The sequence below is a fragment of the Oncorhynchus kisutch genome, linkage group LG16, assembly GCF_002021735.2.
Source record: "Oncorhynchus kisutch isolate 150728-3 linkage group LG16, Okis_V2, whole genome shotgun sequence".
Taxonomy (NCBI): domain Eukaryota; kingdom Metazoa; phylum Chordata; class Actinopteri; order Salmoniformes; family Salmonidae; genus Oncorhynchus; species Oncorhynchus kisutch.
Window position 1 is genome coordinate 13,790,058 of NC_034189.2, and position 26,722 is coordinate 13,816,779.

Below are 26,722 nucleotides of genomic sequence, written 5' to 3' on the forward strand. Positions count from 1 at the left end.
GGGCAGTCTTGATACAACATTTTGAACAGAAATGCAATGATTCATTGGATCAGTCTGGAACTTTGCACATACACTGCTGCCACCTAGTGGCCAAAATCTAAAATGAAGCTGGGCTGGAATAATACATTATGGCTTTTCTCTTGCATTTCAAACATGATGGTACAAAAGAATACAAAGAATGGTGTGTTTTTCTTTGTATTATCTTTTACCTGATCTAATGTGTTATATCCTTCTACAATCCTTTCACATTTCCACACACTTCAAAGTGTTTCCTTTCAAATGGTACAGATAATATGCATATCCTTGTATCAGTGCCTGAGCTACAGGCAGTTAGATGTGGCTATGTCATTTTAGGCGAAAATTGAAAAAAAGCGTCCAACACAGAACAATTTCTTATTTGCAATGACGGCGGGTTAACTGCCTTGTTCACGGACAGAACGACAGACTTTTACCTTGTCAGCTCGCGGATTAAATTGAGCAACCTTTCAGTTACTGGCCCAACGATCTAACCACTAGGCTACCTGCCGCCAAAGTTGTTGCCATACAACTCTCCTTCCGTGGCCTCCAATTGCTCTTAAATACAAGTAAAACTAAATGCATGCTCTTCAACCGATCGCTACCTGCACCTACCCGCCTGTCCAACATCACTACTCTGGACGGCTCTGACTTAGAATACGTGGACAACTACAAATACTTAGGTGTCTGGTTAGACTGTAAACTCTCCTTCCAGACCCATATCAAACATCTCCAATCCAAAGTTAAATCTAGAATTGGCTTCCTATTTCGCAACAAAGCATCCTTCACTCATGCTGCCAAACATACCCTTGTAAAACTGACCATCCTACCAATCCTCGACTTTGGCGATGTCATTTACAAAATAGCCTCCAATACCCTACTCAACAAATTGGATGCAGTCTATCACAGTGCAATCCGTTTTATCACCAAAGCCCCATATACTACCCACCATTGCGACCTGTACGCTCTCGTTGGCTGGCCCTCGCTTCATACTCGTCGCCAAACCCACTGGCTCCATGTCATCTACAAGACCCTGCTAGGTAAAGTCCCCCCTTATCTCAGCTCGCTGGTCACCATAGCATCTCCCACCTGTAGCACACGCTCCAGCAGGTATATCTCTCTAGTCACCCCCAAAACCAATTCTTTCTTTGGCCGCCTCTCCTTCCAGTTCTCTGCTGCCAATGACTGGAACGAACTACAAAAATCTCTGAAACTGGAAACACTTATCTCCCTCACTAGCTTTAAGCACCAACTGTCAGAGCAGCTCACAGATTACTGCACCTGTACATAGCCCACCTATAATTTAGCCCAAACAACTACCTCTTTCCCAACTGTATTTAATTTTATTTATTTATTTATTTTGCTCCTTTGCACCCCATAATTTTTATTTCTACTTTGCACATTCTTCCATTGCAAAACTACCATTCCAGTGTTTTACTTGCTATATTGTATTTACTTTGCCATCATGGCCTTTTTTGCCTTTACCTCTCTTCTCACCTCATTTGCTCACATTGTATATAGACTTGTTTATACTGCATTATTGACTGTATGTTTGTTTTTACTCCATGTGTAACTCTGTGTCGTTTTATCTGTCGAACTGCTTTGCTTTATCTTGGCCAGGTCGCAATTGTAAATGAGAACTTGTTCTCAACTTGCCTACCTGGTTAAATAAAGGTAAATAAATAAATAAATAAAAAGTTATCATAACTTGTATTAGCTCAGTTATCGTAGCTGGTATTAGCTAAGTTATGAGATCTTGTATTAGCTCAGGTATCATAACTTGTATTAGCTCAGTTATCATAACTTGTATTAGCTCAGTTATCATAGCTGGTATTAGCTAAGTTATGAGATCTTGTATTAGCGCAGTTATTTCATTATTTTTTTTAAATTTGACCTTTATTTTACTAGGCAAGTCAGTTAAGAACAAATTCTTATTTTCAATGACGGCCTAGGAACAGTGGGTTAACTGCCTGTTCAGGGGCAGAGCGAAAGCTTTGTACCTTGTCAGCTCGGGGATTCAACTTGCAACCTTTCGGTTACTAGTCCAACGCTCTAACCACTAGGCTACCCTGCCGCCCCAGTTATCATAGCTGGTATGAGCTAAGTTATGAGATCTTGTATTACGGCATACCAGTTATCATAACTTGTATTAGCTGAGTTATCATAACTTGTATTAGCTGAGTTTATCAATAACTTGTATTAGCTGAGTTATCATAACTTTAGCTTGAGTTATCATAACTGTATTAGCTCAGTTATCATAACTTGTATTAGCTCAGTTGTCAACTTGTATTAGCTCAGTTATCATAACTTGTATTAGCTCAGTTATCATCACTTATATAAAGATGAAAGTCTTATCAAATCTATTATATTGGTAAGGAGTTCCATCGTGAAACCCACGGGAACATCCAACCTACAGTAAAGTGGATCGTTCCTAGAGTTTGATTCCTAGCTATGCAAACAGACAGCCTTAATATACAGTATACATGTATTATGTTCAGCTTGGAAAACACTATTTACATTTTGTCAGGCAATCATTTGGTGAAAATAATAACCCAACTATGTGAACAATGAGTCAGTATTATTTCCACCAGCCATTACTAATCTCACTCCAACTTTATAATCACTATTCCCCGCCGCCCAGACACCTCTACCTGTATCGCGTCTGGTGACCCTCACTACACCACCTTCGACAAGAAGAAGTACAACTTCATGGGACTGCAGCTACCTGATGTCAGAGCCCTGTAACCCACACGTCAGTGCCTCACTACGAGGTGCATGCTGACAACGAGAACCGCTTCAACAAACCAACCATCTCCTACCTGAAGGCTGTGGCATGTGTACGTGCGTGGGGTGAAGATCTCCATCTTGAAGGGAGGCACCGTGCAGGTGAGAGAGAGAGGGATTGATGGAGGGATAGGGTTGGGGTAGAGAGAAAAAGAGATGAGGAAGACGTTTGAAAATGTTTAAATACGTAACAATAGAATGAAATAGTGATAAAATGCAGAGCCCTGCATGTACACATTCAATATAAAGTAACATACACTGTCAAGAACAGTGTGTCATTGTATTCAATAAATATGTTTTTGCCACCGAAGGGAAATTCCTGAGCAGCATTAAATGCATCAAATTCATACAAAACACAGAACAGCTTATAAAGAGGAAGCTAAAAACATAAAAAATGAAGTGCCCCTCACTAACACGTCTGTGTCCTCTTCTCCTCTTAGTTGGATGGTATCAATGTGAACATCCCACTGACCCCAGCTACAGGCGTGTCTGTTTTGAAGTCTGGTAAACACTACACTGTAGCCATGGACTTTGGTGTGACCGTACGATATGACGGAAACCACTATATGGACATCAAGGTCATCAAGGAGTGAGTCAAAACTGCTTCATACACACACTGAAGACANAGTTCCATCGTGAAACCCACGGGAACATCAACCTACAGTAAAGTGGATCGTTCTAGAGTTTGATTCCTAGCTATGCAAACAGACAGCCTTATATACAGTATACATGTATTATGTTCAGCGGGGGAAAACACTATTTACATTTTGTCAGGCATCATTTGGTGAAAATAATAACCCAACTATGTGAACAATGAGTCAGTATTATTTCCACCAGCCAATTACTAATCTCACTCCAATTTATAATCACTATTCCCCTCAGACACCTCTACCTGTATCGCGTCTGGTGACCCTCACTACACCACCTTCGACAAGAAGAAGTACAACTTCATGGGGAACTGCAGCTACCTGATGTCAGAGCCCTGTAACCACACGTCAGTGCCTCACTACGAGGTGCATGCTGACAACGAGAACCGCTTCAACAAACCAACCATCTCCTACCTGAAGGCTGTGCATGTGTACGTGCGTGGGGTGAAGATCTCCATCTTGAAGGGAGGCACCGTGCAGGTGAGAGAGAGAGGGAATTGATGGAGGGATAGGGTTGGGGGTAGAGAGAGAAAAAGAGATGAGGAAGACGTTTGAAAATGTTTAAATACGTAACAATAGGATGAAATAGTGATAAAATGCAGAGCCCTGCATGTACACATTCAATATAAAGTACATACACTGTCAAGAACAGTGTGTCATTGTATTCAATAAATATGTTTTTGCAACCGAAGGGAAATTCCTGAGCAGCATTAAATGCATCAAATTCATACAAAACACAGAACAGCTTATAAAGAGGAAGCTAAAAACATAAAAAATGAAGTGCCCCTCACTAACACGTCTGTGTCCTCTTCTCTCCTAGTTGGATGGTATCAATGTGAATCCCACGACCCAGCTACAGGCGGTGTCTGTTTTGAAGTCTGGTAAACACTACACGTAGCCATGGACTTTGGTGTGACCGTACGATATGACGGAAACCACTATATGGACATCAAGGTCATCAAGGAGTGAGTCAAAACTGCTTCATACACACACTGAAGACAACACACAACACACACACATACGAGAGAGATATGAGGAGAAGAGAGAGGAGAGAGAGAGAGAGAGAGAGTGAGAGAGATGAGAGCGAGGAGAGAGAGAGAGAAGACCAAAATGTAGGTCTAGCAGCTTGGTTTCTCTCCTACAGTTTTGGTGACCCCGACATGATATCATTTAAAATAACCATATAAACACAACGTAAAATAAAAACCAAGTAGAAATTTCTCACATGTAATATTTTATTTTATAATGTTGTCATTAATTAATATTGTAAAAAAAATGCTTGACTCATCGGTCTATTTGCTCCTCTGTATTTAGCTATAAGGACAAGCTGTGTGGACTGTGTGGAGACTACAACGGAAACTCCAACGATGACTTCAGGAAACCCGACGGTTCTCTGACCACCCAACCCCAATGACTTTGGCACACGGGGTCACAGATCCCAAGTGAGTCATACCACAGTTACACACACACCAGCACACACACACACACACACACACACACACACACACACACACACACACACACAACACCCACACACCCACACACACACCACACACCACACACATGACTGATTCACCCTGTCTCTGACTCCAGTTGTAACAAGAAGCCCAACACCACCATCCCAGGCTGTACTGATGATGAACTGGACAGGTATGAGAGCTCTGGCTACTGCGGCATGCTACTGGACAAGAACGGACCGTTCGCTGTCTGTCACCCCAAGGTCAACCCAATGTGAGTAACTACCGTAATGTGTGGTATAGAGTGTCTTACCTAATGTGAGATATTACTGTAATGTACGGTATATAGGGGTCATATCATATTGTTTGTCTTTAAGATTCAACAAAGTTTGTTTAATGTGTAAAATCTCACACCCAAGAAAAACAGTTTGTAAATATATAGACATATTTAGTGCATAAATGTTTAAACACTCTTAATTATATTCAATTCAAACAACTTTGTCACTTAAGTAACCAAACCTCCAAGCTTTGGGTGCAAGTCGAAGACACGCATATGTTTATGTGTGTCTATTTCAGAGGTTCTTCAAGGACTGTCTGTTTGACCTGTGCGAGCTGGATGGTGCTCAACCCATCCTGTGTGAGTCCATCGAGTCGTACGTCAACGACTGTCAGGACCGAGGAGTCACCATCGGAACCTGGAGGAACAGCACCTTCTGCCGTGAGTACAGATCAGTGTTGGGGTCAATTCCATTTCATTCCAGTCATTTCAGAAAGTAAACCAAATTCTCATTCCAAGTTTTCCCTCACTGAAAAGCATTAAAGAGAATTGGAATTGGTATTTTAAAGTACATCCTGAATTGACTGGAATTGAAATGGACCCCAACCCTGCTACAGATACATGTTATACATAATAATAACAAGGAAGAGACGGATATTGATGATGAAGATGGAAATTGCAGTGATTAATATAATAATAATTATTCATTCACTCACCAAAGACCCTGCTGTTATTAGCACATCAAAGACCAAACAATACACTCTAACAGTACTGTTCCGTATGACCAACAATGTCATTATTAAGAGACAGTCATGTTTTAAAGTAGACCTATCTCCTAATGTCTCCTCTTCCCTCCTTCTCTCCAGCTCTGACATGCCCCCCCAACAGTCAGTACGTGCCCTGTGCCGCCCCTTGCCAGCCCACCTGTGCCTCCAGACCCTCCACAGGGTGTGATGCTCCCTGTTCAGAGGGCTGTGTGTGTGACCCTGGTTACGTCCTCAGCGCTGGGAAGTGTGTCAAAGAGAACTCCTGTGGCTGCAAAGGCACCAACGGACAGTACTACGAGGTGAGTGTGTTGTGTGTCGGGTGATGGACTTTGTGTGTGTGACGTGTATGTAACCAACCTGCAACCAACCACTGATGAACTATTGTCTCTCCCTCCATCTCTCCTCCTTCCTCCCTCCCTCCAGCCTGGTGAGGAGTGGTACTGGAGGACTGTAAGCTGAAATGTTATTGTAACGCTCCCTTCGTCACCTGCAATCCCTCTGATGCCCTCCAATGCACGAGTGTAAGGTCCAGGGAGGAGAGCTGGACTGCTACCCTACAAGTAGTCCCCTGACATAACAGTTCCGTACAAACACCCACACACACTCAGAATGGTGTTGTGACATCTGACGTTTTGGATGGTAGGGGAGGTGTACCAGGCTGTGACCATATGAGTTGACCAGACAGCACAAACAGATCTGAGACTTGGCTATAATGTCTTTCTCTCTTATGTCTCATGCTTGTCTCCCTCTGTCCCTCCGCCCCAACTACAGTCAAACCAACTACTGCCATACCAACTACACCTAAACCAACTACTCCCAAACCTACTACCACAAAAACCACCAGGTGAAATTAACAGACAATCATTTGTTCTCATTCGTACGATCAGAATCAGAAACCGCTTCTGTATTTGCACAAATCAATTCATTGGTAACCCAATAATTCCTGATATTAACCCCTTGTCTCCCTTCCGCCCCACCCCCCTTTCCCTCTCGTCTTTGCCTCCCCCCATCCTCCTCTCCCTCTCTCCCCCAATAGTGACGTGCCCTCCCAATGCTGAGTATATAGAGTGTGGCCCTGCCTGCAATCCCCAGCTGTAAGGAACCCTCCACAACTGCACTGGCTCCTGTATCAGCCGCGGTGTTTCTGTAAGCCAGGCTTTGTGTTCAAAGGCAGACGCTGTGTCCCCATAGAAACATGTGGCTGTCTGGAGGGAGGTGACTACTATGAGGTACGAGACCATCTGGGATTGTTAGTCTGTGGTTAAGAATGTACTGTGTGATTGAATATGACACAATATAATGTGATGTACAATATTGTGAGTGATATACCATACGGCTTACCAATCGATATATGATACACGATATTTGCGATGTGATACACAATATGATACAATATTATACGATACAGTACTTTTACTGTCCAGAATGTCCACTTACATGGATATTGATAGTGCTCCTCTCAGCACATCACAAATATACTTTCAAAATGACCAGCAACACAAGGAACACACGCATACGTTTACAGAATGCACAAATAAATTACAATATATATATATATATATATATATATATATATTGTCAAAAAAACATGTTAACAATTCCTCTCTACCTGTCTCTGTCCTTTTAGCCAGGAGAGATCATCTTTGGTGACGGCTGCTCCAAGCTGTGTCGTTGTGCTGGAAACTACATCTTGGACTGTGTGGACAACTCCTGCTCTCCCACAGAGGAGTGTCGCAACGGAGCCTGCTATCCTAAAGGTACTGTTAGCTGAGTTATAATACATTGTTAGGCAAAGTTATCATAACTTGTATTAGCTCAGTTATCACAACTTGTATTAGCTCAGTTATCATAACTTGTAATAGCTAAGTTATAAGAACTTGAATTAGCTGAGTTTTTATTTTACCTTTATTTAACTAGGCAAGTCAGTTAAAGCTTCTTCAGGATTGGTGGGTTGAGCTAACGAAGGCTAATGCGATTAGCTTGAGGTTGTAAGTAACAAGAACATTTCCCAGGACATAGACATATCTGACATTGGCAGAAAGCTTAAATTATTGTTAATCTAACTGCACTGTACAATTTACAGTAGCTATTACAGTGAAAGAATACCATGCTATTGTTTGAGTAGAGTGCCCAGTTTTGAACATGAAAAGTTTTTCATCAACAAATTAGGCACATTTGGGCAGTCTTGATACAACATTTTGAACAGAAATGCAATGATTCATTGGATCAGTCTGGAACTTTGCACATACACTGCTGCCACCTAGTGGCCAAAATCTAAAATGAAGCTGGGCTGGAATAATACATTATGGCTTTTCTCTTGCATTTCAAACATGATGGTACAAAAGAATACAAAGAATGGTGTGTTTTTCTTTGTATTATCTTTTACCTGATCTAATGTGTTATATCCTTCTACAATCCTTTCACATTTCCACACACTTCAAAGTGTTTCCTTTCAAATGGTACAGATAATATGCATATCCTTGTATCAGTGCCTGAGCTACAGGCAGTTAGATGTGGCTATGTCATTTTAGGCGAAAATTGAAAAAAAGCGTCCAACACAGAACAATTTCTTATTTGCAATGACGGCGGGTTAACTGCCTTGTTCACGGACAGAACGACAGACTTTTACCTTGTCAGCTCGCGGATTAAATTGAGCAACCTTTCAGTTACTGGCCCAACGATCTAACCACTAGGCTACCTGCCGCCAAAGTTGTTGCCATACAACTCTCCTTCCGTGGCCTCCAATTGCTCTTAAATACAAGTAAAACTAAATGCATGCTCTTCAACCGATCGCTACCTGCACCTACCCGCCTGTCCAACATCACTACTCTGGACGGCTCTGACTTAGAATACGTGGACAACTACAAATACTTAGGTGTCTGGTTAGACTGTAAACTCTCCTTCCAGACCCATATCAAACATCTCCAATCCAAAGTTAAATCTAGAATTGGCTTCCTATTTCGCAACAAAGCATCCTTCACTCATGCTGCCAAACATACCCTTGTAAAACTGACCATCCTACCAATCCTCGACTTTGGCGATGTCATTTACAAAATAGCCTCCAATACCCTACTCAACAAATTGGATGCAGTCTATCACAGTGCAATCCGTTTTATCACCAAAGCCCCATATACTACCCACCATTGCGACCTGTACGCTCTCGTTGGCTGGCCCTCGCTTCATACTCGTCGCCAAACCCACTGGCTCCATGTCATCTACAAGACCCTGCTAGGTAAAGTCCCCCCTTATCTCAGCTCGCTGGTCACCATAGCATCTCCCACCTGTAGCACACGCTCCAGCAGGTATATCTCTCTAGTCACCCCCAAAACCAATTCTTTCTTTGGCCGCCTCTCCTTCCAGTTCTCTGCTGCCAATGACTGGAACGAACTACAAAAATCTCTGAAACTGGAAACACTTATCTCCCTCACTAGCTTTAAGCACCAACTGTCAGAGCAGCTCACAGATTACTGCACCTGTACATAGCCCACCTATAATTTAGCCCAAACAACTACCTCTTTCCCAACTGTATTTAATTTTTATTTATTTATTTATTTTGCTCCTTTGCACCCCATAATTTTTATTTCTACTTTGCACATTCTTCCATTGCAAAACTACCATTCCAGTGTTTTACTTGCTATATTGTATTTACTTTGCCATCATGGCCTTTTTTGCCTTTACCTCTCTTCTCACCTCATTTGCTCACATTGTATATAGACTTGTTTATACTGCATTATTGACTGTATGTTTGTTTTTACTCCATGTGTAACTCTGTGTCGTTTTATCTGTCGAACTGCTTTGCTTTATCTTGGCCAGGTCGCAATTGTAAATGAGAACTTGTTCTCAACTTGCCTACCTGGTTAAATAAAGGTAAAATAAATAAATAAATAAAAAGTTATCATAACTTGTATTAGCTCAGTTATCGTAGCTGGTATTAGCTAAGTTATGAGATCTTGTATTAGCTCAGGTATCATAACTTGTATTAGCTCAGTTATCATAACTTGTATTAGCTCAGTTATCATAGCTGGTATTAGCTAAGTTATGAGATCTTGTATTAGCGCAGTTATTTCATTATTTTTTTTAAATTTGACCTTTATTTTACTAGGCAAGTCAGTTAAGAACAAATTCTTATTTTCAATGACGGCCTAGGAACAGTGGGTTAACTGCCTGTTCAGGGGCAGAGCGAAAGCTTTGTACCTTGTCAGCTCGGGGATTCAAACTTGCAACCTTTCGGTTACTAGTCCAACGCTCTAACCACTAGGCTACCCTGCCGCCCCAGTTATCATAGCTGGTATGAGCTAAGTTATGAGATCTTGTATTACGGCATACCAGTTATCATAACTTGTATTAGCTGAGTTATCATAACTTGTATTAGCTGAGTTATCATAACTTGTATTAGCTGAGTTATCATAACTTGTATTAGCTCAGTTATCATAACTTGTATTAGCTCAGTTGTCATAACTTGTATTAGCTCAGTTATCATAACTTGTATTAGCTCAGTTATCATCACTTATATAAAGATGAAAGTCTTATCAAATCTATTATATTGGTAAGGAGTTCCATCGTGAAACCCACGGGAACATCCAACCTACAGTAAAGTGGATCGTTCCTAGAGTTTGATTCCTAGCTATGCAAACAGACAGCCTTATATACAGTATACATGTATTATGTTCAGCTTGGAAAACACTATTTACATTTTGTCAGGCATCATTTGGTGAAAATAATAACCCAACTATGTGAACAATGAGTCAGTATTATTTCCACCAGCCAATTACTAATCTCACTCCCAACTTTATAATCACTATTCCCCCCAGACACCTCTACCTGTATCGCGTCTGGTGACCCTCACTACACCACCTTCGACAAGAAGAAGTACAACTTCATGGGGAACTGCAGCTACCTGATGTCAGAGCCCTGTAACCACACGTCAGTGCCTCACTACGAGGTGCATGCTGACAACGAGAACCGCTTCAACAAACCAACCATCTCCTACCTGAAGGCTGTGCATGTGTACGTGCGTGGGGTGAAGATCTCCATCTTGAAGGGAGGCACCGTGCAGGTGAGAGAGAGAGGGATTGATGGAGGGATAGGGTTGGGGTAGAGAGAAAAAGAGATGAGGAAGACGTTTGAAAATGTTTAAATACGTAACAATAGAATGAAATAGTGATAAAATGCAGAGCCCTGCATGTACACATTCAATATAAAGTAACATACACTGTCAAGAACAGTGTGTCATTGTATTCAATAAATATGTTTTTGCCACCGAAGGGAAATTCCTGAGCAGCATTAAATGCATCAAATTCATACAAAACACAGAACAGCTTATAAAGAGGAAGCTAAAAAACATAAAAAATGAAGTGCCCCTCACTAACACGTCTGTGTCCTCTTCTCCTCTTAGTTGGATGGTATCAATGTGAACATCCCACTGACCCCAGCTACAGGCGTGTCTGTTTTGAAGTCTGGTAAACACTACACTGTAGCCATGGACTTTGGTGTGACCGTACGATATGACGGAAACCACTATATGGACATCAAGGTCATCAAGGAGTGAGTCAAAACTGCTTCATACACACACTGAAGACAACACACACACACACACACATACAGAGAGAGAGAGAGAGAGAGAGAGAGAGAGAGAGACCAAGAATGGGGTCTATGCAGCTTGGTTTCTCTCCTACAGTTTTGGTGACCCCGACATGATATACCATTCAAATAACCATATAAACACAACGTAAAATAAAAACCAAGTAGAAATTTCTCACATTGTAATATTTAAATTTTATAATGTTGTCATTAATTAATATTGTAAAAAAAATGCTTGACTCATCGGTCTATTTGCGCCTCTGTATTTAGCTATAAGGACAAGCTGTGTGGACTGTGTGGAGACTACAACGGAAACTCCAACGATGACTTCAGGAAACCCGACGGTTCTCTGACCACCAACCCCAATGACTTTGGACACAGCTGGGTCACAGATCCCAAGTGAGTCATGCCACCAGTTACACACACACACACACACGCACACACACGCACACACACACACACACACACACACACACACACACACACACACACACACACACACACACACACACACACACACACACACACACACACACCAACACACACACATGACTGATTCACCCTGTCTCTGACTCCAGTTGTAACAAGAAGCCCAACACCACCATCCCAGGCTGTACTGATGATGAACTGGACAGGTATGAGAGCTCTGGCTACTGCGGCATGCTACTGGACAAGAACGGACCGTTCGCTGTCTGTCACCCCAAGGTCAACCCCAATGTGAGTAACTACCGTAATGTGTGGTATATAGTGTCTTACCTAATGTGAGATATTACTGTAATGTACGGTATATAGGGTCATATCATATTTTGTCTTTAAGATTCAACAAAAGTTTGTTTAATGTGTAAAATCTCACACCCAAGAAAAACATTTTGTAAATATATAGACATATTTAGTGCATAAATGTTTAAACACTCTTAATTATATTCAATTCAAACAACTTTGTCACTTAAGTAACCAAACCTCCAAGCTTTGGGTGCAAGTCGAAGACACGCATATGTTTATGTGTGTCTATTTCAGAGTTTCTTCAAGGACTGTCTGTTTGACCTGTGCGAGCTGGATGGTGCTCAACCCATCCTGTGTGAGTCCATCGAGTCGTACGTCAACGACTGTCAGGACCGAGGAGTCACCATCGGAACCTGGAGGAACAGCACCTTCTGCCGTGAGTACAGATCAGTGTTGGGGTCAATTCCATTTCATTCCAGTCATTTCAGAAAGTAAACCAAATTCTCATTCCAAGTTTTCCCTCACTGAAAAGCATTAAAGAGAATTGGAATTGGTATTTTAAAGTACATCCTGAATTGACTGGAATTGAAATGGACCCCAACCCTGCTACAGATACATGTTATACATAATAATAACAAGGAAGAGACGGATATTGATGATGAAGATGGAAATTGCAGTGATTAATATAATAATAATTATTCATTCACTCACCAAAGACCCTGCTGTTATTAGCACATCAAAGACCAAACAATACACTCTAACAGTACTGTTCCGTATGACCAACAATGTCATTATTAAGAGACAGTCATGTTTTAAAGTAGACCTATCTCCTAATGTCTCCTCTTCCCTCCTTCTCTCCAGCTCTGACATGCCCCCCCAACAGTCAGTACGTGCCCTGTGCCGCCCCTTGCCAGCCCAGCTGTGCCTCCAGACCCTCCACAGGGTGTGATGCTCCCTGTTCAGAGGGCTGTGTGTGTGACCCTGGTTACGTCCTCAGCGCTGGGAAGTGTGCCAAAGAGAACTCCTGTGGCTGCAAAGGCACCAACGGACAGTACTACGAGGTGAGTGTGTTGTGTGTCGGGTGATGGACTTTGTGTGTGTGACGTGTATGTAACCAACCTGCAACCAACCACTGATGAACTATTGTCTCTCCCTCCATCTCTCCTCCTTCCCTCCCTCCAGCCTGGTGAGGAGTGGTACCTGGAGGACTGTAAGCTGAAATGTTATTGTAACGCTCCCTTCGTCACCTGCAATCCCTCTGATTGCCCTCCAATGCACGAGTGTAAGGTCCAGGGAGGAGAGCTGGACTGCTACCCTACAAGTAAGTCCCCTGACATAAACAATATACTTGCAAAATAAATATGTTTATGATGTTCTTGTATATTTACTTTCTTTATCCTCTTGGTTCCTGGAGGAACATAGGGCCTGTACTAAAGTTATTATCTTGGTTGCTGGAGGAACATAGGGCCTGTACTAAAGTTATTATCTTGGTTGCTGGAGGAACATAGGGCCTGTACTAAAGTTATTATCTTGGTTCCTGGAGGAACATAGGGCCTGTACTAAAGTTATTATCTTGGTTGCTGGAGGAACATAGGGCCTCTACTAAAGTTATTATCTTGGTTTCTGGAGGAACATAGGGCCTCTACTAAAGTTATTATCTTGGTTGCTGGAGGAACATAGGGCCTGTACTAAAGTTATTATCTTGGTTGCTGGAGGAACATAGGGCCTGTACTAAAGTTATTATCTTGGTTGCTGGAGGAACATAGGGCCTGTACTAAAGTTATTATCTTGGTTCCTGGAGGAACATAGGGCCTGTACTAAAGTTATTATCTTGGTTCCTGGAGGAACATAGGGCCTGTACTAAAGTTATTATCTTGGTTGCTGGAGGAACATAGGGCCTGTACTAAAGTTATTCTCTTGGTTGCTGGAGGAACATAGGGCCTGTACTGAAGTTATTATCTTGGTTCCTGGAGGAACATAGGGCCTGTACTAAAGTTATTATCTTTGTTCCTGGAGGAACATAGGGCCTGTACTAAAGGTATCCAACATTTCTTGATCTTTCTTTGCATCAGGCCATGACAAGATAATCTGCTTGTATACTTACTGTACTTCTATTATAACGTATCATATCTCATATCTGTTCTCCAGGCTCTCAGGACTGGAATATCTGTCATCTTTAATACAGGCTACTGTTATTCTATCTCCTGCTTATAGTCCATGATTTCTCCCTCTGTCCCCTCTACCCCAGGTTCCCAGGACTGTGTGATCTCTGGAGACCCCCACTACAATACATTTGATGATAGGTTCTACAGCTTCATGGGGACCTGCACCTACACCCTGGCCAGGACCTGCAAGAACCACACAGGTAACAGTTCTAACTCTGGGTTCTGGGTTATGTAGTTCTATCTCTGGGTTCTGTAGTTCTAACTCTGGATTGTAGGTTCTATAGTTCAAACTCTGGGTGCTCGGTTATGTAGTTCTAACTCTGGGCTCTAGGTTCTGTAGTTATAACTCTGGTTTCTAGGTTCTTTAGTTCTAACTCTGGGTACTAGGTTCTGTAGTTATAACCCTGGTTTCTAGGTTCTGTAGTTCTAACTCTGGGTTCTAGGTTCTGTAGTTCTAACTCTGGGCTCTGGGTTCTAGGTTCTGTAGTTCTAACTCTGGGGTCTGTAGTTCTAACTCTGGGCTCTGTGTTCTGTAGCTCTAATTCTGCACTCTGGGTTGTGTAGTTCTAACTCTGGGCTCTGGGTTCTAGGTTCTGTAGTTCTAACAGTGCTCTGGGTTGTGTAGTTCTAACTCTGCTCTCTGGGTTGTGTAGTTCTAACTCTGGGCTCTGGGTTCTAGGTTCTGTAGTTCTAACTCTGGGCTCTGGGTTCTGTAGCTCTAACAGCGCTCTGTGTTGTGTAGTTCTAACTCTGCGCTCTGAGTTGTGCAGTTCTAACTCTGGGCTCTGGGTTCTAGGTTCTGTAGTTCTAACTCTGGGTTCTGGGTTCTGTAGTTCTAACTGAGTTCTAGGTTCTGTAGTTCTAACTCTGGGCTCTGGATTATGTAGTTCTAACTCGGGGCTCTGGGTTCTTGGTTCTGTAGTTCTAACTCTAGGTCCTGCTGTGTTCTAAGCCCTGTGGTTCTACTTGTGTTCTGCTGTATGTGTTCTAGGTCCCTGGTTCTCTGTGGAGGGTAAGAACGAGGAGCGTGGTCTGGCTGGAGTGTCCTACCTGAAAAAGCTCTACGTCACTGTCGATGGAATCACTGTCACACTAATGAAGAGCAGGAAGACTCTGGTACATGTTAATACATCCATCCATCCATGAATGTCAATCAATCAGTCAACCCAATGAATTTATACAGCTCTTTATGTATTTAACCCAGCCCATAATTTACATGTAATCCTATGCATGTAATAACTGTGTAAGTGTCATAATTCTATGTTATTAACGGTAATAACACTTTCTCATACATGTTTATGTCCTTCACATTCCACGTCACAGATGTGGTGGTATCACTCTGTTATCTCTTTCTTGTTCTCCATCTCTCCCTTAAGCTAAGGATCAGCAATATTACACCATGATGATTCCCAAAGCCTTTTTCTTCCCCCCGTCGTAATGCACCTTTTATCTCTCTTTCTCTCTCTTTCATTGTCTCTTTTTATCTATTCTCTCCCTCCCTCCCTCCGTCATCGTCATCATCATCATCATCGTCGTCTCTTTTACCAGTAACCCTTTAAATCTGTCTTTCAGTGAGACCTCATCTTCACCTCTACTTTGTTTTCTTTCCTAGAATGATGTCTGACTCTCTCTCTCTCTCTCTCTCTCTCTCTCTCTCTCGACAGGTGAATGGAAAGCGAGTGTCCCTCCCTCACTCCCCCTCTCCGCTCATCTCTCTATCGCTGGCGGGTCAGTACGTCACGCTGCAGACTCCGTTCGGCCTCAAGGTGCGCTGGGACGGAAACCACTACGCCCAGATCTCAGTGCCCAGGTACGCAGACACAAGAAGTGGGCACAGGAATTAGAATCTAGTATCTTCCTTTTTCCACAAGGCCGATCTCAAACAAATTACACCCTATTATTTTTATAGTGTACTACTTTTGTGCCATATCTATGTGATAAATGTATCAATACTATTGCAAATGATTTATCATCATGACTTAATGATTTCATATTATTCATATAGAATTTAGAACCATTTCTGTTCTGTTCTGATCTTTGTAGTAATCTGCTGGTTGTTGTGTATCTTGGTATTATCATCTTTGTAGTATGATCTCGCTAGCAATCCACTGGTTTTATGTCTTTGTATCTTGACCTTTGAACTAATCCACTGTGCTGTGTGTCTTGGTCAATACAGCTCCTACTCTGACAAGATGTGTGGTCTGTGCGGCGACTACGACGGTAACCCTAACAACGACTTCACCAAGCCGGACGGATCCCAGGTCACCACCTCCAAGGACTTTGGAAACAGCTGGAAGACCGAGGAAGATGAGGATGTCACGTGAGTGGGAATTATGAGGGAACTTTCTTTGGGAATATTTCTGCCCATTAATGTATGTAGTAGAAATAGTTTGGGAACTTAGTGTACACTTGTAATATGCAACAGTTTGGGAACTTAGTGTACACTTTAAGGGGTAGTAATAAGTGTATTGTGCATTATATTATAAAATGTTATTGTCTTTCCATTTTTTTTATTGTTTACTAACATTGTGTTTTCCACAGATGCAAACCCGACACCGACCCAGATCCACACTGTGATCCCTCACTAGAGGCAGAGGTTTCCAAACCTGAGAACTGTGGGAAATTAACCGACACCAAAGGACCCTTCAGGTGAGCAAGAACACTAACAACTCTGAATTATTGTAATGTTTGTTTATGTGTCAATTAATCCCATAAGGGATTAACTGACGATTTGACACGAAAAATCATTCATACAGAATATTAACTCAGTACTCACCCCATATAGTATGTATAGAGAAAGTGATTTAAGGTTGTATAAGAAGCGTTTATGTCCAAAATGCTATATCCACCAACTTTTCACATTTGTATTTTTTCATCACAAATGAATGCTTATTTGAAAATAGTGCAGATTTAATTAATTTAATTTCAAGTTTTGGGCTATATATGTGAAAATATACTTGATGAGTTTCATTCCAAATCGCTATATTCACAATTTCTTTTAAAACATTTTCACAAATCTTTCACAATCATCAGAAATGATTCCTTATGGGTACCTTCATGTGTGTGTAAAGTAATACTGTTCTCAGATTTTTTATAAATAGATTTTAGATGTATATGAAAAAGTTTTTTTTTTGCAAAACGCTACATATCCATTGTTAAGCTGGAATGTAATGCTCGTATCCTGTATATTTGACTGTGATATGTGGTTCATCTCACATAGCTATCTTAAGATGAAGGCACTTACTATAAGTCACTCTGAAAATGGATATACAGAATTTTGGAGTGAAGCTCATATATATCGGTGTTTTGACTTTCCTCTTTGATGCTCCCTCCCTCCTTCACTCTCTTTCCTTTCTTTCTATCTTTCTTTCTTTCTCAAATCCCCCTGTCTTCCTCACACATTTCACTCATTCCCTTACTTTCTCTGCATTTTACCCCCCTCCGCCCCCAACAGGGAGTGCATAGCGTCGGTGGACCCTAGTCCGTTCTTCCAGAGCTGTGTGTATGACATGTGTCGCTTCGTGGGCCAACAGCAGATGCTGTGTGACCAGCTTCAGGTGTATACCGACGCCTGCCTGAGCGCAGGGATCAAGGTCCACCCCTGGAGGGAGCCAGATTTCTGCCGTGAGTCTCATATGTAGACATCACAGACATTTAGTCACAATGGGAGTGAATCAGGGAGGTTCAGAGGTCAAGGTCCACCCCTGGAGACAGCCAGACTTCTGCTGATTTCTGTCTCACACTGTAGACACCACAGACACCATAGACTGAGATCCACTGCACTCAGAGGCTCTGTCTCAGTTGCTTAAAGTCTCACTCCAGTCTCCTTTCACCTAATTTGACACCTGATTTACTTAACAAAAGGCACATCTCAATAGGTGATCCAGGTAAGTGATGACATCACAAGTGGGGGGGCTTTCCTCTTTTGTTCTCTAACACTCCTCTATTGTTCCTCAAACAGGGGGGGGGGGGGGGGCGATGACATCAGAGTAGACCCAGCAGAATGGCCAACAGGGGGGGGGGGCAATGACATCAGAGTAGACCCAGCAGAATGGCCAACTCTAGAAGTTTGCAGATGTGTCTTAAAAAATATATATATATCTTGTTTTACCCTTAAAGCAGCAATCAGCGGTTGAAACAATAACAAAGCTGCTTCCCCGCGCCTGGTTCGGTAAATAGCTGAAGGATGGGGTTGGAGAAATGTAATCACTCTCAAGTCTCTACACAGAGCTGTGGATACAAGACTTGAATTATAGTTTTAACCATGGTTTGAGGCTATATAGTGTTGTTTATTTACATTTTCTTTGTTTACAAACATTGGTGTAAAACACGTTTATATTTGGGGTTCTGATGGGGTACGACTAAGCTCATGGTGCATTTATTTATAAGTTATATTCTTCAAGAATCAATGGGTAAATATCATTCATTTATCAAAGAAAGGTATGTAGCAACTGCAGAATGCCCCTTTAAGTGTGTGTGCATCACTGTATTTATACTTGGGATATTTCTTTTCAACAGCAAAAGTTTAAAAAACTAGTGCGTCTTTAAAAACGATCATGTCATCGTCTCCTCCCCTTCGCTGCACTGATTGGAAATGACTTGGCAGGTCACACCGTCCAACTACCTTCGGAGTCTGCTGGAGCTTTTCCATAGGAGAAGCAGGATTTTATTTATCAGGCTGGCACACAGGCCAAAGTTACACAGTTGCAGTGCAAATATGTTTGTCGATCGATCCCAATATTACAGTCACTCCTGATCATGTTTGGAGCTGTTAGGTGCTTTATGATTCAGAAGACCTTCCTGTACTGACCTGTTCCTGCTCTCTCTCCTCTACCTCTATAGCTCTGGCCTGTCCTCCCAACAGTTCTTACTCCATGTGTGTGAGCTCCTGTCCAGAGACATGTCTGGGTGTCAGCGGCCCCCCTGGTTGCTCCGAGGTGTGTGTGGAGGGGTGTGAGTGTAACCGTGGCTTTATCCTCAGTGACGACAAGTGTGTTCCTGTTAAAGACTGTGGCTGTGTCAACTCCTCTGGAGACTACCATCCTGTGAGTAACACTCCTGTGTTTCACCTTAGTGAATGTTTAATACTGTTTAATAATGTCAAATCTCAATGAATATATACTTAACTTGGCTTTATGTTTCGTATTGAGCATCAAGCTTTCATAATGACTACATTAGTCCCTGATACAAGTAGAAAATGAACTACGTTGCATTGAACACTCATGTTAAATCATCTGAATGAAAATAAAAGACAGTAGTACTGAACTGTAGACTCACTATGATGTGTGTGTTTCAGGTGGGGGACGCCTGGTACCTGGAGGGCTGTAAGGAGAAGTGTGTGTGTCTGGGTGGAGGGGTGCTACAGTGTCACAACACCACCTGTACCCCGGCAGAGAGCTGCGGACTGCAGGATGGGGAGTTAGGATGTTACCCACTGGGTACTATACAGTTATATGAATTACAACACGCATGAATTACAACATGCATTAATTACAACACGCATGAATTACAACACACATGAATTACAACACACATGAATTACAACACACATGAATTACAACACACATTAATTACAATACACATGAATTACAACACGCATTAATTACAACACACATGAATTACAACACGCATTAATTACAACACACATGAATTACAACACACATGAATTACAACACGCATTAATTACAACACACATGAATTACAACACATTTAACAACATCACAACCATAAATTAATTCAATATGATAAACTATAACTAAACTCTACCCTCCATCTCTCCTCCCTCTACCCACAGAAACAGGTATCTGCACTGTACAGGGCGACCCTCACTACACCTCTTTCGATAAAAAGGTGCATAACTTCATGGGTTCCTGTTCCTACACTCTCACCAAGCCGTGCAATGAGTCCTCCGGCTTGCCGTACTTCACCGTCGACACGCAGAACGAGCACCGAGGCAGCAACAAGAAGGTGTCGTACGTCCGAGCCGTCATGGTCAAGGTCTCCGGGATGACTGTCATCTTGGGAAAGGGACGCAAAATACAGGTGAGGAGGATTATGGGTAGATTAGCGCTACAGTTTGACTTCATCACAAATGTTACATTTCCCACATTTGAGTTTATTTATATGATTTATTTATATATGAATTGTCCAAAGTGTCAGAAAAGGGCTTTGCCGTGTAGAAGATGGAAGGTGGTTATGCCTTTCACCAGTGAAGAAAACCGAAATATATCAAAAATAATATTCAACGCTGCACTGTATCGTCAGCTTTTAGCATCAAGACGTTTAATCAAACTGGTTGCTCTCTGCCCCTCTCCCAGGTCAACGGTACCCTGGTGACCCCTCCCGTGACTCTGACCAATGGGGTGAAGGTCTACCTGAGCGGGAAGTTCGTTGTGTTGGAGACAACCTTTGGCCTGCGGGTGAGGTTCGATGGTAACCACCACGCTGACGTCACTCTGCCCTCCTTCTACAACCAACTGCTCTGTGGACTTTGTGGTAAGAAGGGTTCATCAACAGATACTCAATATTGCCAGACAGGGAAACCCGATTGCCAGACAGGGAAACCTGCAGTAGTACACCATACAAGCCCTTGGGATGAGAAAATAATGATACAAAACATCCTAATTGACTAGATAGGGATTCTGTAATTATTTGGTGATTGTCTATCTAATAGGAAACTTCAATGACCAACCTGGTGATGACAACATCAAGCCAGATGGTAAACCAGCCGTCAACACCAACGAACTGGGAGAGAGCTGGCAGGTACCAGATGACCGCCCCGAGTGAGTCTCCTGTTTCCGTTTCTTTTGCATTCATGAATTGAATGGTTTTATTCATCCTGTATTTTTCTGGAAGTACCTAATAGCCTGACCTCGGATACCAGAGCCAGACTTATACATTCATCCAAGATTCCAGTGTTTTGTATCAAACGTGACCTACTACAGGTCTGTCTCCATGGAGATTTAATTTCACTCCTCGACAGTGACGTCTTTGACGTTCGTCCCTTTCTTTAATCCCTCCATCCCTCTGTCCCTGTCAGCTGCACCCACGGTGGAGGAGAGGAGGAGTGTGATCCCAAGGTGGAGGCAGAGGCTGTGAAACCTACCAGCTGTGGGATGATCAGTGACCCTATCGGTGAGACACACACACACACACACACACATAGTGCATTCGGAAAGTATTCAGACCCCTTGAACTTTTTCACATTTTGTTGCGTTACAGCCTTATTCTAAAATTGATTAAATTGTTTTTTCCCCCTCATCAATCTACACACAATAACCCATAATGATAAAGAAAAAACAGGTTTTTAGACATTTTTACAAATGTATTACAAATAAAAAACTGAAATGTTACATTTACAAAAGTATTCAGACCCCCTACTCAGCAAACTCACCATTAGCAGCGATTACAGCCTTGAGTCTTCTTGGGTATGACACTACAAGCTTGACACACCTGTATTTGGGGAGTTTCTCCCATTCTTCTCTGCATCCTCTCAAGCTCTGTCAGGTTGGATGGGGAGCGTCGCTGCACAGCTATTTTCAGGTGTCTCCAGAGATGTTTGATCGGGTTCAAGTCCAGGCTCTGGCTGGGCCACTCAAGGACATTCAGAGACTTGTTTTCCGAAGCATGTCCTGCATTGTCTTGGCTGTGTGCTTAGGGTCGTTGTTCTGTTGGAAGGTGAACCTTCGCCCCAGTATGAGGTCCTGAGCTCTCTGGAGCAGGTTTTCATCAAGGATCTCTCTGTACTTTGCTCCGTTCATCTTTCCCTCGATCCTGACTAGTCTTCTAGTCCCTGTCACTGAAAAACATCCCCGCAGCAGGATGCTGCCACCACCATGCTTCACTGTAGGGATGGTGCCAGGTTTCCTCCAGATATGATGCTTGGCAATCAGGCCAAAGAGTTCGATCTTGGTTTCATCAGACCAGAGAATCTTGTTTCTCATGGTCTGAGAGTCCTTTCGGTGCCTTTTGGCAAACTCCAAGCGTGCTGTCATGCGCCTTTTACTGAGGAGTGGCTTCCGTCTGGCCACTCTACCATAAAGGCCTGATTGGTGGAGTACTGCAGAAAAAGTCCCTCTGGAAAGTTCTCCTATCTCCACAGAGGAACTCTAGAGTTCTGTCAGAGTGACCATCGGGTTCTTACTCACCTCCCTGACCAAGGCCCTTCTCCCCCAATTGCTCAGTTTGGCTGGGCGGCCAGCTCTAGGAAGAGTCTTGGTGGTTCCAAACTTCTTCCATTTAAAGATGAGGAGGCCACTGTGTTCTTGGGGACCTTTTGGTACCCTTCCCCAGATCTGTGCCTCGACACAATCCTGTGACGGGGCTCTACAGACAATTCCTCATGGCTTGGTTTTTGCTCTGACTTTGTGGGACCTTACATAGACAGGTGTGTGGCATTCCAAATAATAATGTCCAGTCAATGGAATTTACGACAGTTGAACTCCAATCAAGTTGTAGAAACATCTCTAACATGATCAATTGAAAAAGGATGAACCTGAGCTCAATTTTGAGTCTCATAGCAAAGGGTCTGAATACTTATTTAAATAAGGTATTTCTGTTAGTTTTTTAAATAAATGGACAACAATTCTTAAAACCTATTTTCGCTTTGTCATAATGGAGTTTTCTGTGTAGATCAATGAGGAAATGTATTTATTTAATCTATTTTAGAATAAGGCTGTAACGTAACAAAATGTGGGAAAAGTCAAGGGGTCTCAATACTCCAAATGCACTGTATGAACACACTGTCTAGACTAAATCCTATGCTCAAACATATTTTCTTTCACCAAAATGGTTACATAAAATATACTACACACAACTTGTAATGTATATTCTCCCCCTTCACTAAAACCGTTTATCACCAGTCATTCTCCATGGTTGTCCCAGGTATCTTCAAGCCGTGCCACGCGGTGGTTCCCCCCAACATCTACCAGGAGAACTGTGTGTATGACCAGTGTGCTACAGGAGGAGAGACGGTGGCTCTGTGCCAGGCTATAGAGAGTTACGCTGACCTGTGTGCCTTGGCTGGAGTACCCATCGCATGGAGGAACAACACCTTCTGTCGTAAGTCACACACATACACACCTGTCGTAAGTCACACACACACCTGTCGTAAGTCACACACACACACACACACACACACACACACACACACACACACACCTGTCGTAAGTCACACACCAAGAAACAATCTTTACAACTTTACCTTCTGTTGTAACACACACCTGCGTCTTCTCTATGTAAAACACTAGGCCGTGCATCTACTAAGAAACCTGTCAATACACTGTAACATACTGTACCTGTATGTTACCGTATCTGTATGTTACCGTATCTGTATGTTACCGTATCTGTATGTTACCGTATCTGTATGTTACCGTATCTGTATGTTACTGTATCTGTATGTTACTGTACCTGTATGTTACTGTATCTGTATGTTACTGTATCTGTATGTTACTGTATCTGTATGTTACTGTATCTGTATGTTACCGTATCTGTATGTTACTGTATCTGTATGTTACTGTATCTGTATGTTACTGTATCTGTATGTTACTGTATCTGTATGTTACTGTATCTGTATGTTACTGTATCTGTATGTTACCGTATCTGTAACATACTCTGACTCTATGTTACTGTATCTGTATGTTACCGTATCTGTAACATACTCTGACTCTATGTTACTGTATCTGTAACATACTCTGACTCTATGTTACTGTATCTGTATGTTACCGTATCTGTAACATACTCTGACTCTATGTTACTGTATCTGTAACATACTCTGACTCTATGTTACTGTATCTGTATGTTACCGTATCTGTATGTTACCGTATCTGTAACATACTCTGACTCTATGTTACTGTATCTGTATGTTACCGTATCTGTATGTTACCGTATCTGTAACATACTCTGACTCTATGTTACTGTATCTGTAACATACTCTGACTCTATGTTACTGTATCTGTAACATACTCTAACTCTATGTTACCGTACCCCCCCCCCTCCCCTTTATTGAGATGAACCAACATGTCCTCCATCTCTCCCCCAGCTCTGAAGTGTCTCCCAGGCAGCCACTACGAGCCCTGTGGTAGCGCCTGTCCCTCCAGCTGTCAGAACCCTACTTTCAACTCCACCTGTAACCAGCCCTGTGTAGAGGGGTGTGTGTGTGACCTCGGACTGCTCCTCAGCGGAGACAAGTGTGTCCCACCCAGCCAGTGTGGCTGCACCGATGAGGATAACAACTATAGACCGGTAAGCAAGAGTCACCGTTTTATCGTTGCTTTCACAGAAGTCAATATGGTGCCTGGAACTCGTGGGAATAACATCAACTAGAGTTCAAGTCATCTCATAAACCGTTTGAAATAGTTTAAGTTTGAGCCTCTGTTTCAAAAGCACAGCTTAGTTTTTTGCACTCTACATTTGGTAGACTATGTTTAAGGCTAGCTCATATTGTTGAGGCAGATGTGTATGTATGTGCATGTCCTAGGTGGGAGACAGTTGGTTCACTGAGCTGGACTGTTCGGAGCGTTGTAGGTGTAACCGTGGCAACAACATGACCTGTGAGCCGTGGCAATGTAGCCCCGCCCAGGAGTGTAAGGTGTTGGAGGGAGAGCTGGGATGTTTCTCAACAGGTAAATACTACACCCACTGTAGACCTTTAACATCCTTCAAATATCATGTCACTATAATCAGGCTCAGTTGTCTTTGTTCTATATTTCACAAAAGTTACTGGGACAAAAAAATATAATTGATCGTTTTTAGCCCATCAAACTCAGCAACACTTTGTGAATTCACTATCTCTGTCCTTTCCATAGGTTTGGCTGTGAATTCACTATCTCTGCCCTTTCTATAGGGTTGGCTGTGAATTCACTATCTCTGCTTGTTCTATAGGGTTGGCTGTGAATTCACTATCTCTGTCCTTTCTATAGGTTTGGCTGTGAATTCACTATCTCTGTCCTTTCTATAGGTTTGGCTGTGAATTCACTATCTCTGTCCTTTCTATAGGTTTGGCTGTGAATTCACTATCTCTGTCCTTTCTATAGGTTTGGCTGTGAATTCACTATCTCTGTCCTTTCTATAGGGTTGGCTGTGAATTCACTATCTCTGTCCTTTCTATAGGTTTGGCTGTGATTTCACTATCTCTGTCCTTTCTATAGGTTTGGCTGTGAATTCACTATCTCTGTCCTTTCTATAGGTTTGGCTGTGTGTCATGTGTCTGGAGATCCTCACTACTACACCTTCGACGCTGTCATGCACACATTTATGGGTACCTGTACCTACACCCTGGTAGAGGTGAGTAATGTCATCCTCTCCTCCCTCCCTTTAACATCTCCCTCCATCCCTCTCTCCATCCCCGTCTCTCTCTCTCTCTCCCCCATTCATCCCCCCATCTGTCTCTTTCCTTCCCTCCCTCTCTCGCTGTCAGGTGTGTAACTCCACCAAGGTAACTCCGTCCCCCCATCTGTCTCTTTCCTTCCCTCCCTCTCTCGCTGTCAGGTGTGTAACTCCACCAAGGTAACTCCGTTCACCATCGTGGCGAAGAATGAGGAGCGCGGCCAACCAGAGGCGTCTTACGTGCACTCTGTTACAGTCTACCTTCCCAACGCCAACGTCACGCTACAGAAGAGCCGCAGAGTTCTGGTGAGATGGAGGGAGGGAGTCCTTGGGGAGTATATAGTACTGAGGGAGTCCTTGGGGAGTATATATTACTGAGGGAGTCCTTGGGGGGTATATAGTACTGGGGGAGTCCTTGGGGGGTATATAGTACTGAGGGAGTCCTTGGGGAGTATATATTACTGAGGGAGTCATTGGGGAGGATATACTACTGAGGGAGTCCTTGGGGGGTATATAGTACTGAGGGAGTCCTTGGGGGGTATATATTACTGAGGGAGTCCTTGGGGGGTATATATTACTGAGGGAGTCCTTGGGGGGTATATAGTACTGAGGGAGTCCTTGGGGGGTATATAGTACTGAGGGAGTCCTTGGGGGGTATATAGTACTGAGGGAGTCCTTGGGGGGTATATATTACTGAGGGAGTCCTTGGGGAGTATATATTACTGAGGGAGTCCTTGGGGAGTATATATTACTGAGGGAGTCCTTGGGGGGTATATATTACTGTTAGCTGTGAATCAGATTTCCCCAGAAAGTACAGCAGTTCTCTGCTTTGTCAAATTGTTTCAGTCAGATAGTAGAGTCACCGTTATGGTAAGTATTGGTCATTATTCATCGTCAACAATCACTATCCTCTCTATGAAGCTGGCAGGGGAGGCAGAGGAGACAGAGGAGACAGGGGAGACAGGGGAGACAGAGGAGACAG

At 42.7% G+C, this 26,722-nt stretch overlaps 1 protein-coding gene and 1 long non-coding RNA gene across 2 annotated transcripts in view; both read left to right on the forward strand.

Moving 5' to 3' along the window:
* Nucleotides 1–26,722, forward strand: part of LOC116354060 (IgGFc-binding protein) — a 118,883-nt gene that overhangs the window by 74,885 nt on the left and 17,276 nt on the right. Inside the window, exons 113-147 of the mRNA XM_031793078.1 lie at nucleotides 2,657–2,756; nucleotides 2,841–2,901; nucleotides 3,240–3,303; nucleotides 3,682–3,926; nucleotides 4,267–4,340; nucleotides 5,040–5,166; nucleotides 5,480–5,621; nucleotides 6,047–6,246; nucleotides 6,371–6,397; nucleotides 7,081–7,176; nucleotides 7,575–7,704; nucleotides 10,759–11,003; nucleotides 11,343–11,491; nucleotides 11,798–11,926; nucleotides 12,106–12,244; nucleotides 12,545–12,686; nucleotides 13,112–13,311; nucleotides 13,433–13,571; nucleotides 14,499–14,615; nucleotides 15,407–15,531; nucleotides 16,080–16,225; nucleotides 16,592–16,735; nucleotides 16,957–17,064; nucleotides 17,870–18,039; nucleotides 19,258–19,460; nucleotides 19,712–19,853; nucleotides 20,210–20,457; nucleotides 20,733–20,910; nucleotides 21,089–21,197; nucleotides 21,455–21,549; nucleotides 23,299–23,475; nucleotides 24,455–24,657; nucleotides 24,893–25,037; nucleotides 25,601–25,698; nucleotides 25,903–26,046. Coding sequence (XP_031648938.1) covers nucleotides 2,657–2,756; nucleotides 2,841–2,901; nucleotides 3,240–3,303; nucleotides 3,682–3,926; nucleotides 4,267–4,340; nucleotides 5,040–5,166; nucleotides 5,480–5,621; nucleotides 6,047–6,246; nucleotides 6,371–6,397; nucleotides 7,081–7,176; nucleotides 7,575–7,704; nucleotides 10,759–11,003; nucleotides 11,343–11,491; nucleotides 11,798–11,926; nucleotides 12,106–12,244; nucleotides 12,545–12,686; nucleotides 13,112–13,311; nucleotides 13,433–13,571; nucleotides 14,499–14,615; nucleotides 15,407–15,531; nucleotides 16,080–16,225; nucleotides 16,592–16,735; nucleotides 16,957–17,064; nucleotides 17,870–18,039; nucleotides 19,258–19,460; nucleotides 19,712–19,853; nucleotides 20,210–20,457; nucleotides 20,733–20,910; nucleotides 21,089–21,197; nucleotides 21,455–21,549; nucleotides 23,299–23,475; nucleotides 24,455–24,657; nucleotides 24,893–25,037; nucleotides 25,601–25,698; nucleotides 25,903–26,046 — 4,961 coding nt within the window. The remainder of the gene's footprint in view (nucleotides 1–2,656; nucleotides 2,757–2,840; nucleotides 2,902–3,239; nucleotides 3,304–3,681; nucleotides 3,927–4,266; nucleotides 4,341–5,039; nucleotides 5,167–5,479; nucleotides 5,622–6,046; nucleotides 6,247–6,370; nucleotides 6,398–7,080; nucleotides 7,177–7,574; nucleotides 7,705–10,758; nucleotides 11,004–11,342; nucleotides 11,492–11,797; nucleotides 11,927–12,105; nucleotides 12,245–12,544; nucleotides 12,687–13,111; nucleotides 13,312–13,432; nucleotides 13,572–14,498; nucleotides 14,616–15,406; nucleotides 15,532–16,079; nucleotides 16,226–16,591; nucleotides 16,736–16,956; nucleotides 17,065–17,869; nucleotides 18,040–19,257; nucleotides 19,461–19,711; nucleotides 19,854–20,209; nucleotides 20,458–20,732; nucleotides 20,911–21,088; nucleotides 21,198–21,454; nucleotides 21,550–23,298; nucleotides 23,476–24,454; nucleotides 24,658–24,892; nucleotides 25,038–25,600; nucleotides 25,699–25,902; nucleotides 26,047–26,722) is intronic.
* Nucleotides 5,481–6,393, forward strand: LOC116353953 (uncharacterized). Its single transcript, XR_004203356.1, has 3 exons — nucleotides 5,481–5,621; nucleotides 6,047–6,246; nucleotides 6,371–6,393. It is a non-coding gene; the product is annotated as an uncharacterized LOC116353953 (long non-coding RNA).